The following is a 16,915-nucleotide window of genomic DNA, read 5'->3' on the forward strand; positions in this document are numbered from 1 at the left end:
TACGAATCAGGACTAGACTTGTCCAGTCCTATGTTCATAAATATTGTACACTGGAAAACATACTAAAGACTATAATTAACAGATCATCATAAATGCTCTACATCAAGAACGTTGAATTTCTGAACTCTGATATTGTGGCATCTGCTTTATTTTTCCTTTTTGGGGGCTTGGAGGCCCACGATAGGGAAAGATCCAGCCTAAATATTGCACCAAAAATAGTTCTCTACAAAACGTACGTTGTTGTTTTCATGTTGCACAAATTGTAAATTTATCACAATTCTCAAATGCACATTTCACTGTTGAACTATGGACTGCAGAAATGTGGAATATAGTATTATCGCACTATACCAGGAAGTATATTCAGCTATAATTTTTAGATGGATAATGATTATAGATGTTATAGAGCATTATATCTGGACGGGTGTCATGCAAAAATTGACTATAATAAAATTATTTGCACGAAAAAATGGGCAAAACGAAAGTGTTGATTGCGATCAAAATTTTCAATGCACTTTTCTTGACAAAATGGCAGTCATGTCCGAGACGTTGCTGTATTCTCTCACGTACGAAAGTCTCGGCAAAAAAATTATTGAAAATTTGTCATTTCCTGCTTTTACCAAATGGAGAATTTCTTAAAACCAATAAACCATTGCAATGTCGGCGGCTGCTTCCTGTTTCTATTCTGTGTAAAATGTACGTGGTTACTTACACAAGCAACCTTTTGGTTTCCTTTTAAAAAGTAACTACGGCTGTTCCATGCACCAATAAGTATGTGAACTATACAACATAGTACTGCAAGCCTTATTGTTTTACTGTTGTGCTGTAATAAAAGCATTCGTTCTAAGACAAGCCTTTATTATTGAGATTAAAGTCAGACATGAATCAGTCGTCGGGCATGCAGTTCTAGTCCACGCCCAGACAGAACAAAATACAGGATACTTTTATTCTGGTTGGTCACACTCTTGTTGAGTAAGTCAGAGTTAACTTCTAAGCCATTCCTCATCTCTGGCTAAAGAAGACTACAAGGAGAGCATCCAGTTTCTTATCACATCTTGACAACTTGCAACAGAAGACAGAACCAAATCCATCAAAATGGTAAGGTTACAACGGATTTTATTTCTTTTCCCCCTGAACACAGAAGCAATATCTCTTCTGCAATGAACATAAATATCATCTAAGCTTGGATAATTTATGCCATTTCAGCCATGGAGCGATTTCAAGAAATTGCCGTTTGTAATGTTCTCACTGCATATGATTATCATGGTATTAGTGGCTGATTAGGTGAATGGACCTCACTTTTGTAATGCATCAATTCACGAAGTAGAATCAGTATAATGAGAAACCATCCACACGGAAATATTGCTGATGCGCCGGTACTAAATTAGACATCTTGCTGTTGGATTGCCTGCCATTAATCTGACGAGGTTTTACCGATGATATGCATAATAAAAGGAAGAATAGGCGATAGTGTCTTTTGGTTTGCGAAGTACATTTTGTTTTACTAGTAAAAACAAATAGCGTTTTGCCAATTACAAAAATTGCCGGTGTAAAGTGTCGGCTAAAAGCATTCAAATGCGTCATAATCCGTCCAGAATGTACACTATGATACTCGCATAATGATCCAAGTGTCATACAGAGGGATTCGTTATTTAAATTTAGCCTTGCTACACCCCTTAAATAAACCACGCCCGCAGGGTAACAACCGTTTGAAATGGTGCAGCAGCTGTATGCAACATTCACGGCTTTAAATTATAGCAATCATAAAGCCTACAGACAGCTAAACCTGCGTCTAGGTTTTGTCATTAAAGATTTGAAAGTCGTTTTGAATTTTTAATAATCTTAAAAAAGCACTTCATAGGCTGTGGGTTCATATCTCACACCAGACATGTGTTTGGCTCACTTCAATTCCTCGCAAACGGTTATTCAATCAGCCTTAATTGCCGTCATAAAACTATTTAGTAATTTTGTCTGAATTTCCATTCGGAGTAAAGTTTTTGTACCGAAACTAGTCTTTATTTTGGCATTACCGATAAAAGTACCGCGCTGCATGCGTGTGGGGACCGGTTCGGATTTTGCATGTTTAATGTTGTCTGGTCCCGGGCAGGAGGGTTCGCAACCCTACTAGCTTAGTCCGGCGTGGCTGGCCTGCCTGGTCCCCCACTTGTGGTCTTGTGGGGGGGGGGGGGGGGGGCGTAAAATATAAGTATTTATTTTGGCAGCTGCGGGTATACGGATATATAACTGCTATTAACAGCTTTACACACAAAAAATCCATTTAAAATCCCCGAACGTAAAACTAAAACTCATAATTTCCTGATGTCTATGCACAAAGATGTTTAAAACAATTTAAATGCCCGATGCTTTTTTCGACAAACAAAGACCCGATATTATAACCACTATTTCCTGCAGGAGATATGCCATCTGTTCGAGTGATTTCCGACGTGGGTCCTCAACCCCGAAACCTCCACGTGCCGTTTCCTCTTGATACACTCGGGTCAAAGGAACAGGAACTCGAAAGCACAGTATTGAAATTTATGCACGGCTGGTGAAACCAAAACTTGATTGTGTCAACAAGAGCACGCCCTCTTGCGATAGGGGGCGTCCTCATTAAAGTTAATGGTTGAAATAGAGGAATGAGGATAGGAGACTGTAAAAGCTTAAGTTGAATCTAAATTGAAAACTAACAACAAGGAATAGTAATGGATTCAATTAAAGATTTATAAACAAATTAAAAACAACTTCGCGACAAAATGGTAGACAGGTTGGCTGGCTGGTGATGACAGAGTTGGTCGGCTAGTTAATTACCGGCTCCCTCCCCCATGCCACGACGGTTTGGCCAATTGCTGGTATTTTGGCTGAAAAGTTGTCCCAATTAAAATAGAGATAGAGTTTGAAGCTTGGTTGTTAGGTTTATTGGTTGATTGTTAAATTGAAACTGTTGGTTGCTTGATTGGTTGCAGGAGTTGTGGTGGCGAATGAATTGAAGAAAAAGTTGTTAAGTTGGTCGATAGCTAGGTTGGGTTAACTTAAAAGATAATTTGGATAGGATGAGGTAAATTGAGAGAAATCATCTTCATTTTTAAAATCTAGCGTGAAGTCATCTCAGTCCACATTGGCCAGGCCGGAGTCCAGATGGGCAACTCTTGCTGGGAGCTGTACTGCCTGGAGCACGGCATCCAGCCTGATGGTCAGATGCCCAGTGATAGTACGGTTGGAGGGGAATCGGACCCGTTCAACACCTTCTTCAGCGAGACACAGGCTGGGAAGCACGTTCCACGTGCCGTCTTCATTGATCTTGAGCCAAGTGTTCTTGGTATGTATAAGATGATTGAGGGCGCCTCTTTATTTTTTATCCCTGAGAGAAATGAGCGTACTTTATACTTGAAAACCCATTCCTTCTTTTCTCAGAAAACATGTGTAAAACATCTTGCAACCGCTTTTATGTCACAGCCCTTCTCACAACCCTTGTCTATAGTTTACCTGTGATAATATAAGAAGTCATTTTGAAGTCACTGTCCAAGTACCAAGGTTGCATACAAGCTGAGGCGTTCGAGTTAACATCTTCATCAAAATGGCGGCGGTTGCTCTCACGTGACACAAAACGCTTCCTTAGAAGAATAGTGCGCTCTCAAGTAATCATTGATCAAATGTATTATTTTAAACTACGAATTTCAGATGAAATCAAGACGGGGCCGTATCGTCAGCTCTTCCACCCTGAGCAGATGATCCACGGCAAGGAGGATGCTGCCAACAACTACGCCAGGGGCCACTATACCGTAGGCAAGGAACACATCGATGACGTTCTTGACCGGATCGGTAAACTGGTAAGTAATCGGTTTACCGTGGGTTGTTTGAGACCGTAAACTAGTTAGTAAAGTAAAAAAAAAATTTTAAAAACCACCATAATATTTTAATTACAAGACTGAGAGACATGTACTTAAAACACACAACAGACGCTTTGACAACATAAAAAGGTGCACTGTCAGTCGGTAAACTTGTTAGTGATCGTTTACCGTGGGTTGATTGCCACGGTAAACTGGTCAATGGATTAGTTTTGTTGACTAAACTGAGACACTCATGTACTTATAAACGTTACAGCAGATGAGGTAATGACTTCACAAGAAAATACAAAGAATTTTGTGATATGGTGTTGCTTCTGTTTTAATGATACAGGCCGAGAGATGCTCTGGTCTCCAGGGTTTTCTCGTCTTCCACAGCTTCGGTGGAGGCACCGGCTCCGGCTTCACTGCTCTTCTCATGGAGCGTCTCTCTGTCGACCACGGCAAGAAGTCCAAGCTGGAGTTTGCGGTCTACCCGGCTCCCCAGATATCCACAGCCGTCGTCGAGCCCTACAATTCTATCCTGACCACGCACACCACCCTGGAGCACTCCGACTGCGCCTTCATGGTCGACAACGAGGCCATCTACGAGATCTGTAAGCGCAACCTAGGCGTCGATCATCCGTCGTATGGCAACCTCAACCGTCTGATCAGTCAAATCGTTTCGTCCATCACTGCGTCTCTCCGCTTTGACGGCGCACTGAATGTCGACTTGACCGAGTTCCAGACTAACTTGGTGCCCTATCCAAGAATCCACTTTCCTCTGGTGACCTACGCTCCCATCATCTCTGCTGAAAAGGCGTATCATGAGCAGATGTCTGTATCTGACATCACCAACGCCTGCTTCGAGCCAGCCAACCAGATGGTGAAGTGCGATCCTCGTCACGGCAAGTACATGGCCTGCTGTCTGCTCTACCGTGGTGATGTCGTTCCTAAAGATGTTAACAGCGCTATTGCGAACATCAAGACCAAGCGCACCATCCAGTTCGTGGACTGGTGTCCAACTGGCTTCAAGGTGGGCATCAACTACCAGCCACCTACCGTCGTGCCCGACGGTGATCTGGCCAAGATGAGTCGTGCCGTCTGCATGCTGAGCAACACCACGGCCATCGCCGAGGCCTGGGCTCGTCTGGATCACAAGTTTGATCTGATGTACGCCAAGCGTGCCTTCGTCCACTGGTACGTGGGAGAGGGTATGGAGGAGGGCGAGTTTACCGAGGCTCGTGAGGATCTGGCTGCTCTTGAGAAGGATTACGAGGAGGTTGGCACAGAATCAGAAGAGGGAGGAGAAGATTATGACGAGGAGGAATACTAAGAAGTAGCATCATCCATCCAACCATTTACAGGCAATTTGAAACAACTGCAATTTTTTTAAGCTAATCTTTATAGGGTCCATGACTTTTCTTAGGAACACATTTTGTGCAAGTTTCTATTTTTCTGAAATGTATGAAAACTAGTTGATATCTCTTTTTGGTAAATTTTATTAAAAAGTGCACTTCTTTTAACATTTAACATTGTCCAGTTGTTTTTCCGGACAACTGAGGGCGCTGTTGCTGAGATGTCGTTTCAGGAAGACACTGTTCAGATTAAGGGTTTTTTGTTTAAATTGTGAACCAAAAAATTTGATCATTGAAAACATTTGTGAGGAAAGTTTCCTCATTGGCCTACTGTCATGTATTGACACAACATCGAATCACCAAAGAAAAGAAAATCCACGACAGCAAAATATCCAACACTCTGGCAACTGTCGCTGCTGAAATAGCTGTAACCTAGGTTTCTGCCTGAGATGACTTCACACTTTTGCTCATGAATATGGAAGTTTGCATTAGCATAAAAACCAAATAGGCAACAAAAATACCCTTGAATATGGCAAAACAATAATTGAAAATAAGGTTAAATGGGACACAAATGTTCATTTACAAGGATTACATTTACAAATAAATCATATTGCATGGCCCTTTAACAAATTTTCTCAAGAAAATGACCGCGTACATAGGGAACTGTCTCTTAGCCAGAGTTTGTATTAAGACATCTGACGTTTTCTCAATATTAAAAGCTAGCTGTGCTTGGGAGAAATGACATAATAGGCAAATTCATCGCACATGCATTTATCAAAGTGGATTAATATATTGTTACCAGATGATTTTACAAAATGCCTTCGCGGTACAAGCTTTGAATATAAAATTAATTAATAGCAAACTATTAAGTGCGCATTCCATGTTTTGTTTTATCGACATTATTTTCGTAATAATTATTTTGCAGTAAAATTTGAGGCTAGAACAGCATATTTTCTGTGTCGACAATTCGTTTTCATTTTGTGTTCGATACTTGTTTAAATTTGGAAGCAAGACCCCCCCCCTAATTTTTGGGGTATCTTCAGCCAAAAAAATGATGTCTCATTGATTGACGACCTATGTGTTGACTCCCTAGATTAGGAAATCTCACGATTAAGTTCTTTAATCCAAAGCTTAATCCCTTGTAGACGTTAATCCCTCCCCTGATCCCTTCATCCCTCATCCATCTCCTCCTTAGCCGCATCCGTGTCGTGTCTCGTCACTCACTCCTCCCCACATCCCCGAGGCCCCGACCTGCTGAAGGAGCAACGATTCCTTGACCCGTTTTGTACTCCAGATGACATCTCTTTCATCTGAGATACATTTCATGGCTTGGGCTGGGAATGCACCTCTATTAACGACCGAAGGACCATGCAATTCATCACTCAGCTGTACTTTTAACAAGACAAATTTCAGCAATCTTCCGACCTTTTATTGGTCAAATTCCCGACGGAATAGACTTCTGGTTACGATTTAATCACCGTGCGGAATGATTGAAGACGAGTTTACAGGGCTGAATTCCCAACACAGTTTCCCCGTCCTTTCTCTGACTAATTCTAATTGACTCCTCAACTAATTCATATCAAAGTTCTATGCTATATGATATTTGTATCAAATATCATGTGAAATACTACAACAGTGGTGTTTCAAAATTACAAACATCAGGAATATGTGAAATAATGGCCAGTATTATACATAACTATATACGTCACCGAAGTTGTAAGGAAACAAAAAGGGGGGGGGGGGGGGGGGCGGAGGGGGTCAACCAAGGGGCAAGTCCTGAATTTGTCTGCTGTGAAGTAGATGTATTAATGCTTACTATAAATGAATATAAATGACCCTGCATTCCTCACTATGGACGTTCGTTGGTCACTGAAAGGAATGAAAACAATTCATTAAGTCACCCGTGTTAATGACAAATTAGCAGCCAGCGTCGAAAGCTTTCAACAACTGAGTTTTCCTGTATGAAATGTATCTTTCGCAAAAAGCCACAACAATGTAGCATTGAGACCTTCAATTATCAACATAAGTGGGAATGGCCTTCGACATATCTATAACTTTCGAGAGAAAACAAAGAGTTGACGGAAATGTGTTGACATTTGAGGCATAGTTTCTTCGCGGCCAGTATTGTGATGACTAAATGCAGTTTAGGCAAAACTCTTCGAATCTAGTTAAAGGCACGAGGTGACTGGAAAAACCCATTTCATTTGGGCATTACAAGTTAAGGACCCCGTTCCTCTCACAGCATGAAAACGCATTCTTATGTTTTGAACTCACCTAAATTTAATGTGGTGTTTCTGATTCATGACTCTGAAGGATTTTTTTAAAAGGATGTAAAGTCCGAGAATGATAAGGTCGACATCTGACGCATATGCAATTGCTTACTTCCAGAAAATAGCAACGGTGAAAAAGAATAGGGGTCCTTAAGGTAACCAATGCCGGTATTTTATTTGAACACTACAGACTCAGAAATGACAAAGGCGGATCATAATCCTAATCGCCGCAAGGTGAGTCAGGAATGCAGCTTTTTCATAACCCTTAATTCTTAAGGCGAAACACGGAGCGGGAATAATGTGGGATATCGGAAACAAAAACGTACAGTTATATACAGGCTACATCACACGGCGTTTTACGTGTACATGTACTGTGAATATGTACACTAGGCCTATCATTGGGTAAATAATACGCGTAGGCCGATACTGATTTACAATGTTTGATTTTTCATATTCAGAAACACATTTAACTAGTAACAATGATGTGCAGCAGGCATATTCAATACTGTAAACCATCTGTGACAAGTCATAAGAAACAAAGGGAAACACTCACTCATTCAGTTAACGGTTAGGCAGAAACTGCACGGCGACGTGTCGAGTGGTAAATTCCCGCCAATGTGACGAAATCATGATGTCATCGTCAACAAGTTGTCCTATCGGTACTTAAGAGTGATGCCGTGTCCAAAATGAGTGTCCAGAGCTATGGCTTACTAAAGTCTATCGTCAGCATCTTCCGACGGAGTTGTAAATTCAGGAAGACATTAACAATGAGTTACTTTAGAAAAGATATTCGCCCGCAGCTGAAAGTAATGGATACGTTCATCATGCGGCGCGCCATCTTAAGGTAGCCCATTGGTGCCACAACTTATTTGAAATTAATTAAGCAGGTGTTTTACACCTGCCACGTTGTTGTTCAAAGTGTTTGCGCCAAAGCGATATGTTACCGGCATAGGATCAGTCTGTTGAAGCTTGATCATAATATCGCATCATGACTCTTAATTTGCCTTTGAAAAATTCAGAAGATTTAAGACAGAGGATTTCAGTTTTGACAATTTGTAATATTAGAATAACAAATTGGTCATTTGGAATCTTGACAGAATCCAAGATTTGTGACTCGATTAGGGTAATTTGCCGCGGATATGACTTTCGATTATATTTTGGCGGTTGGCTTTTAACTTGGTCATTATGCCTCAATGAAGATCATCTGGTGATTGATGAAGCTCCTATGTGGGTGGCATCCTTCTTTACAATGTAATCTAGGCCAACGTAGTTATAATGGGGCAGAGACGGCGATTTGTAACGTCCTGAAGAGGCCCCTGTACTAGAAATGCCCCTCAAGTTACCCGACGACTGTCTAATGTTCATCTAAATACCTATTAAACACATCTCTAACAGCCGTAGCCAACTAACACTCATCAGTTTAGTCTGAGTGCCACTCCATCATGCATTGCCCTGACCTAATAAACGTCTAGGTACATCACTACTCAGTGATCTCATGATGATGTTGCATGCATAATGCATCATCCTCCCATAATGCTCCGTGAAGCCAATGATGACTTGCAGAAGTTGTGACGTCAGAGTCTAGCCTCTTTGTATCTATATAAAACCCAGACGATGTTGAGATGACATCTCAGTTCCTCGCCCTCTCCAATCATTGGTGTAGTTGAGACGAGGTTGGTGTGCGCCTTAGTGAGCAACTGGACGCAGCAGGAGACGGCAGTTTTACTTATTTCACTGACTACTTCGAGTGCCTTTGTTTCAAGACGCAACCATGGTGAGTTTTAATTAACAAGTGAAAATCAACATGAGATTTAAATTTGTTTTAGTTCAACTTCAAGTAATATGTTTCGGCTTTGGCGAATTGACATTTATCTTAACCTTTGCTAGACGAGGTGCTGTCTGTTTATAACTTAACATTCTTCTTCACATGCTGGAGACTTGCACTCTTTTGCACACTCTTCTTTAACAAGATTCTTATTTCGTCACATCTTTATATTGAAGTCAACAGGCAAAAGACAATTAGCATTTACAATATAATGCAACGTTTACCTTTCCACAACAACCTTAAAAATACATTTTAATAATACCTAATTCCAGTACAAAACTGCACGCTGCGCATCCGCTGTTTTATATCCATCCTTTTTCCTTATTGACAGTTGGAGGATCATCTCCACGAAATGCGATATTTTTCTGACGAGGATGTCTTATCTGTTGCCGATTTTGTTGCACCATTGATAATCAGAAGAGGATACACGATACCTTATCCTTGATGGGTTGTCTTTGTTTAGGCAACAGTATATGTTTTTTTCTGAATGGGTTTCAAGTTCGAAAGAACAATTGGCAAAGGGCCGTTAATTGACACGTGTCCAAACAAAAACAGCAGGTTTTGTATCTAATATCTAATTACATAATCAAAATGTATCTTGTTTGCAAATTATTGTCGAAAACAGAACTGAAACCACCCTCAAGTCCCCACACACCAGAACATTGAAAGAAAGTTATGTCGACAAGCCTATAAAGTAACGTTGCTTTTTTTAGAAGTGTGCAAATATTTGCAGAATGCCTATCTCAATATTTATCTAAAATAATGTACAGCAGAAATGATTTATATTGTTTGAATTTTGTTATAATAAGCAAATATCTTACTTATAGGAAATTGGATGTCCTGTATCAGGTATATTCATGTTGTCAGTCTGACGAAAAAGCTGAGGACGAGGAAAAATGTGAAGGATTTTTAAACTAAACACAATTTATTTTTAAGTACATGTACATGTACATGTTCATGTATGTGTAACACACAGGTACTAGTCTGTCCTCCCTCTACATTCTCAACGAAATTATTTTGAACACAAAGCACCGATTTATTTATAGTTGATAAACACCTCAGAAATGTCGCAGACTGATTTGATTAATACTTTAAACTATGTCCAACAGCGTGTCCCTCAACACTGAATCATGTCGGGACAACTCCGACACTGCCCCCGAGGTATGTGGGATCCCAACCGTACCCGCTGCGTAAGTGTGAATTTATGGCCCCGCGCGGCACACGAATTTTCGCCAAATTTGGTGAGGGGGTGCGCAGCAGCAGGGGGGGGGGGGGGGGTAGAGGGGACGACTGTATCCAATCTCTTACAGACCAAGTCCGTTTTCAGTTGTCTGAAATCTTTCAGATGCTTTCATCAAACATTTCATGTATCCATTTGTCCTTGTATTTCAAAGTGTTTCCTGATTTTTTTTTTAAGGATGAGTAAGCCCTATTGTTAGCCTTATTTGGAAATATGTTGCCTAAAGCGCGAAAGTAAATAATACCAAGTTGGTTTCATTTTATCGGGGGGAAAATACTTTCATTTATTTCACGATGGCCGTTTCTATCAGGATGACTCAATGAGCTAATCTGTCACACATGCATTAATTAGGCCGGTGATTATCTGAAACAAATTATAAAGTTGTTACTACATTGGACATTATGCCCATCACAGGCACCAAACTGTGCTTGCGATGCACACCATGTAAGGTTTTCGCATTACTATCTCTGCACTGGATTGACAAGAGAATATGATAAATGTCCAATTGATTTATAAACCGTTTGCATGCAGTAAGTGTAGCGGCTGTGCTTTACAGACTTCTATTTTTTTTGGGGGGGGGGGGCTTGTAAGTGAGGGAACTGCAGGACATTTACAGTCAGACTTTCTCCTGAAATATAGGTGCATTAAAAGAGGAGTGGCGTATCTGGGGGGAGGGCAGTGTAGGAGGCTTGCGCTGTCGTATACAACCCAGGGGAACCATGTCACAAAAATCCTTTCCGAACAATTTTAGGGGTGGGGAACCGGCGCGCCAACCAGGGGACGGGGCTCGAAGAACATGAATCCGATGGATATTGGACAACTGCTAGTTACACCAGAGTCATACGATGGTTGTACCATATGTTCCTACAATAATACCAAATACATTCAGTCAAGATACATATGTAACCGATTTGTTTTCTCGTCTGTAACCGAGTCCTCGCGGACTGTAGGCCTACCGATTTGCGGCGGGACGACGCGTCCCCGGCGCTGAGATGTCAAGTAAATCTGCAAAACTTGGTCTGTTATAATAATTACTCGGAGATGTTTTTTCATCGTGGATTTATCATCTGATCGACCTTTCCAAGACATCTGCCTCTGATAACTGAAGGGGCATCGCCTGTTTCCGGAGACAATGTCTTGAAACAAAATGGGCTTTTATTCATGTACATAACCCAGCCCCTCCCTCTCCTTCAAATCCAAAACCTGGTCACGTCACCGCCAATAACCTATACTGTAATTTCGGGTCCACATAAAGATACCAAATTATGCCTAATTAAAGCTATAGCTTCAAACCAGACTTGTTTTGTAATGTATTCTGATATTAAATAGTGAAAACAATATGTGTTGAAATTGCTACTCTCCGAATAATGCTTTGAAACTCAACAGATCGCATCTTTAAAGTCAAGTTTTTAAACGACAGGCGAATCGACTTAGCGTCGGTAATTCTAACTTGGACCAGACCATCCCCCGTAAATCCTTGCACGTGTAAGCATTGAGAAAGACACGATAAAACGACACATTGCAAAAAGACCTACATATCTGGCATTGCTCCTGGCTCACACAGAGATGCGACTCATCGTTCTTGCATCTCAAGATCACGAGGAGATACATTCTGAGCGTCTTATTCATTCCCAAGACGTAACTGGGAAAACATCTGCCCAAGGTTTCTGTAATGAAGATAAATATCCACGTCAGTGTGGCAGCAGCTGGCTATGAGTGCGGCACATCGAGCAAAAAGAACAATATTTCATCTGGAGACTGAAGATGATTAACCTACATTCGTCTTGGTGTAATGGGCGTGGCATAATTAGGTCAAAAACAGGGGAGCGGTGCATTTAGGGACATAAGGAATAACGCAGTTGTTTTTTTTCAGTGAATTTCTGCGGTTTTCAAAACTCTGATTTAAAAAAAAAAATGTAAGTCTTCTTCATTCAATTAAAGTTGACGGGAAAAATCAAGCCCTGACCCAAAACTGTTTTCCTCACCCAGAGAAATTTTGCTCAAAATAGAAAACTTTTTCAATACACTGTATTAGCAAAAGTCATAGAATGTTCCATTCTACTCTATATTCTTTCGTCAGCGTGAATGTATCTCAGTCCATGTGGGCCAGGCCGGAGTCCAGATGGGCAATGCCTGCTGGGAGCTGTACTGCCTGGAGCACGGTATCCAGCCTGATGGTCATATCCCAGCAGATAAGGTCATCGGTCCACACGATGAAGCATTCAGTACCTTCTTCTTAGAGACAGGGGCTGGCAAGCACATCCCAAGAGCGGTGTTCGTAGATCTGGAGCCTACCGTCATTGGTGAGTGAGGGGAGGAACAGGTGGATGGAATGCACTGTGAGTGACCAATCAAGAGAACAGGTGCCAAACGCGCTGCGAACGCGCGCGCGTTGGGCACAAAGTACGCGCTACAAATGTCCATCTGAATATGCACAAACTCATGGGTGTCATGGCGTCTCGCGCAACTCGGCAATCTTGTGCGTTCAATATATCCTTGATGTCACCGTTGAGGAACTTTTTGCATGGAATACTGCCGCTGATATGACCATTGATCTCCATTATAAATAATGGAGATCAATGGATATGACACAACGGTTAACCCCCAAAAGGGAGCAATTAACTACGATATACTCATATCGGGATAATATGTCACAATAAATGGATTACGGGGGTGATAACAGTGAAAGCCTATCATTTGTGACAACAATTTCATCAACTCCTCAAAAGCTTTTAGAAATTTATGACACAGCGTTTCGGAAATTGTACAATATCAATGTTCTCACATTAACAATTCATTTCTTTTTGACATGACAGTGTGTTTTACTTTCAATACCTTGCCATCATGTGGTAAGGAAGAACTCAAATGCACCAAATGATTTTTAATTACTTTGGAAGATTACAATGTGTTATTGTTATTCATTTATTATAAAGATGAGGTTCGTACCGGCACCTACCGCCAGCTCTTCCATCCTGAGCAGCTGATCACAGGCAAGGAGGATGCTGCCAACAACTACGCCAGGGGCCACTACACCGTCGGCAAAGAGCTTATTGACACTGTGTTGGATCGCATTAGAAAAACGGTGAGTTTACCATCAAATCTGCCATGGTCTGTCTGTTTGTCCTGTCTGATTGTCTATCTGTTCGTTTATACCCACGGGAGCCGATCTATGAGCTGTCGTGACACGTGTACATAGGTTATGTCACTTCCATAACGCCGTCAACCATCTCACAATAAATTTACGTAGCGCCCTCTATCAATATCATTTGGAGTTAAATTATTCCAAGGATGGTCTGATTAGAACAAAACCAATCCTGCCTTCGTAAGTGATCTGGAAGCCTTTGCTATATAACGACACTTGGCACCTTTAATGTCTAAAGATTCCCCCAGGTAACACTTGACGGATCCTGTGCCGGCAGAATGACCAAAAGTTGCAGGGAAAACTTTTACTTAAAAAAATTAAAAAAATCTTGATCTGCATGTAAGTTTTCACTGTTGTTGATTAGTTATTATTTTATCAACAGTCTGACCAGTGCACAGGTCTCCAGGGTTTCCTCATCTTCCACAGCTTCGGTGGAGGCACCGGCTCTGGCTTCACTGCTCTACTCATGGAGCGTCTCTCCGTCGACTACGGCAAGAAGTCCAAGCTGGAGTTCGCCATCTATCCGGCTCCCCAAGTGTCTACTGCCGTTGTGGAACCATACAACTCTGTCCTGACCACCCACACCACCCTGGAGCACTCTGATTGCGCTTTCATGGTCGACAACGAGGCTATCTATGACATCTGTCGTCGCAACCTCGACATCGAGCGTCCGACCTACACCAACCTCAACCGTCTGATTGGTCAGATTGTGTCCTCCATCACTGCTTCACTGCGCTTTGATGGCGCCCTCAATGTCGACTTGACCGAATTCCAGACAAACTTGGTGCCCTACCCACGTATCCACTTTCCCTTGGCCACCTACGCCCCTGTCATCTCTGCTGAGAAGGCTTACCATGAGCAGCTGACCGTTGCAGAGATCACCAACGCCTGCTTCGAGCCGGCCAACCAGATGGTGAAGTGCGATCCGCGTCATGGCAAGTACATGGCCTGCTGTCTGCTCTACCGTGGTGATGTCGTCCCTAAGGATGTCAACGCTGCCATAGCAACCATCAAGACCAAGCGCACCATCCAGTTCGTGGACTGGTGTCCAACTGGCTTCAAGGTAGGCATCAACTACCAGCCACCCACCGTCGTGCCTGGCGGTGATCTGGCCAAGGTGCAGCGTGCCGTCTGCATGCTGAGCAACACTACGGCCATCGCCGAGGCCTGGGCTCGTCTGGATCACAAGTTTGATCTGATGTACGCCAAGCGTGCCTTCGTCCACTGGTACGTGGGAGAGGGTATGGAGGAGGGTGAGTTCTCTGAGGCTCGTGAGGATCTGGCTGCCTTGGAGAAGGATTACGAGGAGGTCGGTGTCGACTCCGTGGACCAGGGGGAGCTAGAAGAGGTTGAAGAATATTGAACTTTCCACCTTTTCTCGAGATCTCATTCTCACAAAAATGCCTTACCAATGAAAGAGATGCTCTTTTCTTGTTAAATGTATAATGCGCCTTTTTGAACGTTTCTTGCTCACGTGCTTTATGCTTCTACTATTTATTACATCGCTGTTTCATGCATGAATCTTTTAAAAGTTGTCTGTATCTTTATTAACAGAATTTTGTAGCAGCTGGGTTTACAATATTACACAATGTACAAGCGTCTAATAAAAGGAGGCCACCTAAAAACGTCATGAAAACCAGAAAGTCTAGTACGTGAAAAAGTCTTACGGCTTTTCCATTATTATATTCAAATCATGACAATAAATGTCATGTCTTCTTGAAAAACAACAAGATGGATGCCTGTGATCTCAGTCTGGTACCAGAAAAAGTCTCATGGTTTTTCTTTATATTCAAATCGTGACAACAAGTGTCATTATCTTTTGGGAACACGACAAGGTGGATGCCTTTATTTGATGTACACTCGCGTGAAATTGTCTTTGTGAAAAATGTTTTAACATTTTGAATTAAATCAGTACTTAAAGAAAATTAATCAATGAAAGTGTATGGTATTAGTTCCTTATAATTTGCACATCATCTGTAGAGGGCGCCCTGACTTCTCGTCAGACCTTGAAAGAGACAGCAAACTGCAACATGAACATGATTAACGACACAAACAAGATGAATTCACGTCCACGCTACAGAGTTCAACAATACAAAGGTCCGAACTGCCTGTAACCTTTGGTTGTTTTTGAAGAACAATTGTAACCTTATATGGGCTTATAGTTCATATACAATGAGGATCGTTCGAGAAAAGGGCGGTTACAATGCACCAGCCTCCCTAAGATCAAGCATCTATATTAAGAAACCAAAACCGATTCTTCTCTGGCTAAATAAACAGTTCTCGATATTACTTAATCCATCACGTGCTGATGACAATTTGCGAAATGCGGAACCAAAACCAAAGATAACACAACTATCATTTTTAGAAAAATAATCTTTCCAGGATCGTTAGAGATACAATGTATAAGCTTGACCTTTGACCGCTTACACAAAAGGAACTGCTATTGAACAAATTCCCCCAAAAGGCAACGTTACATACATGACCTTTATACAAAGCGTCCGTTACTCCGTTGATATGATTCCGACTCTGAATCACTGATTTAATCTACAAAGAATCATTTTCAGATACTCAAGGTCCAAGACTTTATCGATCCACACCCATGCCCACGCAAACGCCCCACCTACCGAATTGAGCCCGAACGAAAAATGTAATTAAATTCAAAATCTACACATTCAATTATGATAATTAATATGGCCAAATAAAATACATCGTTCTGTCTGCATGACATGGTTTAAAAAAAAAAAAATAAAAACACGAAATTCACAAACTACGGCATCACGACATAGATGGAGTAGGTCTACGCTTTAAAGATGATACCCCGTGCTCTTACAAAAATGATTTTCTTTTTTCTCTCCTAACGACTTTTCAATTTGTATGTTTTGTTTTAAAGAAAAAAAAACTAGTTTATTTCGATTTTGGGCGTCTGCTGCAACCTCTGAAAAGGGGCTTGCATTTTCGCGTAAACTAACCCGCCCGCGAATTTCTTTTCCATAGGTGAGTTGCTCCAAAGTCATGAATAATTCAATAGTTTCGATCGGGTAGTATGTTTATTCATGAAACAGAGTAATGTTAAGAGCAACCCGCCCTGCGAGAACCCTAATTATTGTCTGGCAACCAATAATCTGATTTTTGTGAAGAAATAATTCAATAAGTATAAACGTTTGTGGATTTTTTTGTTCGATGTCTCATCAGAAAGTGAATAACTTTTATATTTCTAGACAAAATAGCAATTAAAAAACATCCATTTTTCAAAGTGAAACTC

At 41.5% G+C, this 16,915-nt stretch overlaps 2 protein-coding genes across 2 annotated transcripts; both read left to right on the forward strand.

Moving 5' to 3' along the window:
* The first annotated feature begins 913 nt into the window (after positions 1–913).
* On the forward strand, positions 914–6,126 carry LOC119745427 (tubulin alpha chain-like). The gene is made up of 4 exons (XM_038221764.1): positions 914–1,095; positions 3,091–3,313; positions 3,676–3,824; positions 4,174–6,126. The coding sequence occupies exons 1-4, from the start codon at positions 1,093–1,095 to the stop codon at positions 5,152–5,154; spliced, it is 1,356 nt and encodes a 451-aa protein (XP_038077692.1). The 5' UTR covers positions 914–1,092; the 3' UTR covers positions 5,155–6,126.
* Positions 6,127–9,118: 2,992 nt separating this feature from the next.
* On the forward strand, positions 9,119–15,523 carry LOC119745429 (tubulin alpha-1 chain-like). Its single transcript, XM_038221767.1, has 4 exons — positions 9,119–9,220; positions 12,592–12,814; positions 13,445–13,593; positions 14,036–15,523. The coding sequence occupies exons 1-4, from the start codon at positions 9,218–9,220 to the stop codon at positions 15,014–15,016; spliced, it is 1,356 nt and encodes a 451-aa protein (XP_038077695.1). The 5' UTR covers positions 9,119–9,217; the 3' UTR covers positions 15,017–15,523.
* Positions 15,524–16,915: the final 1,392 nt, after the last annotated feature.

This window comes from Patiria miniata, unplaced genomic scaffold (assembly GCF_015706575.1).
Source record: "Patiria miniata isolate m_02_andy unplaced genomic scaffold, ASM1570657v1 HiC_scaffold_7, whole genome shotgun sequence".
NCBI classification, from domain to species: domain Eukaryota; kingdom Metazoa; phylum Echinodermata; class Asteroidea; order Valvatida; family Asterinidae; genus Patiria; species Patiria miniata.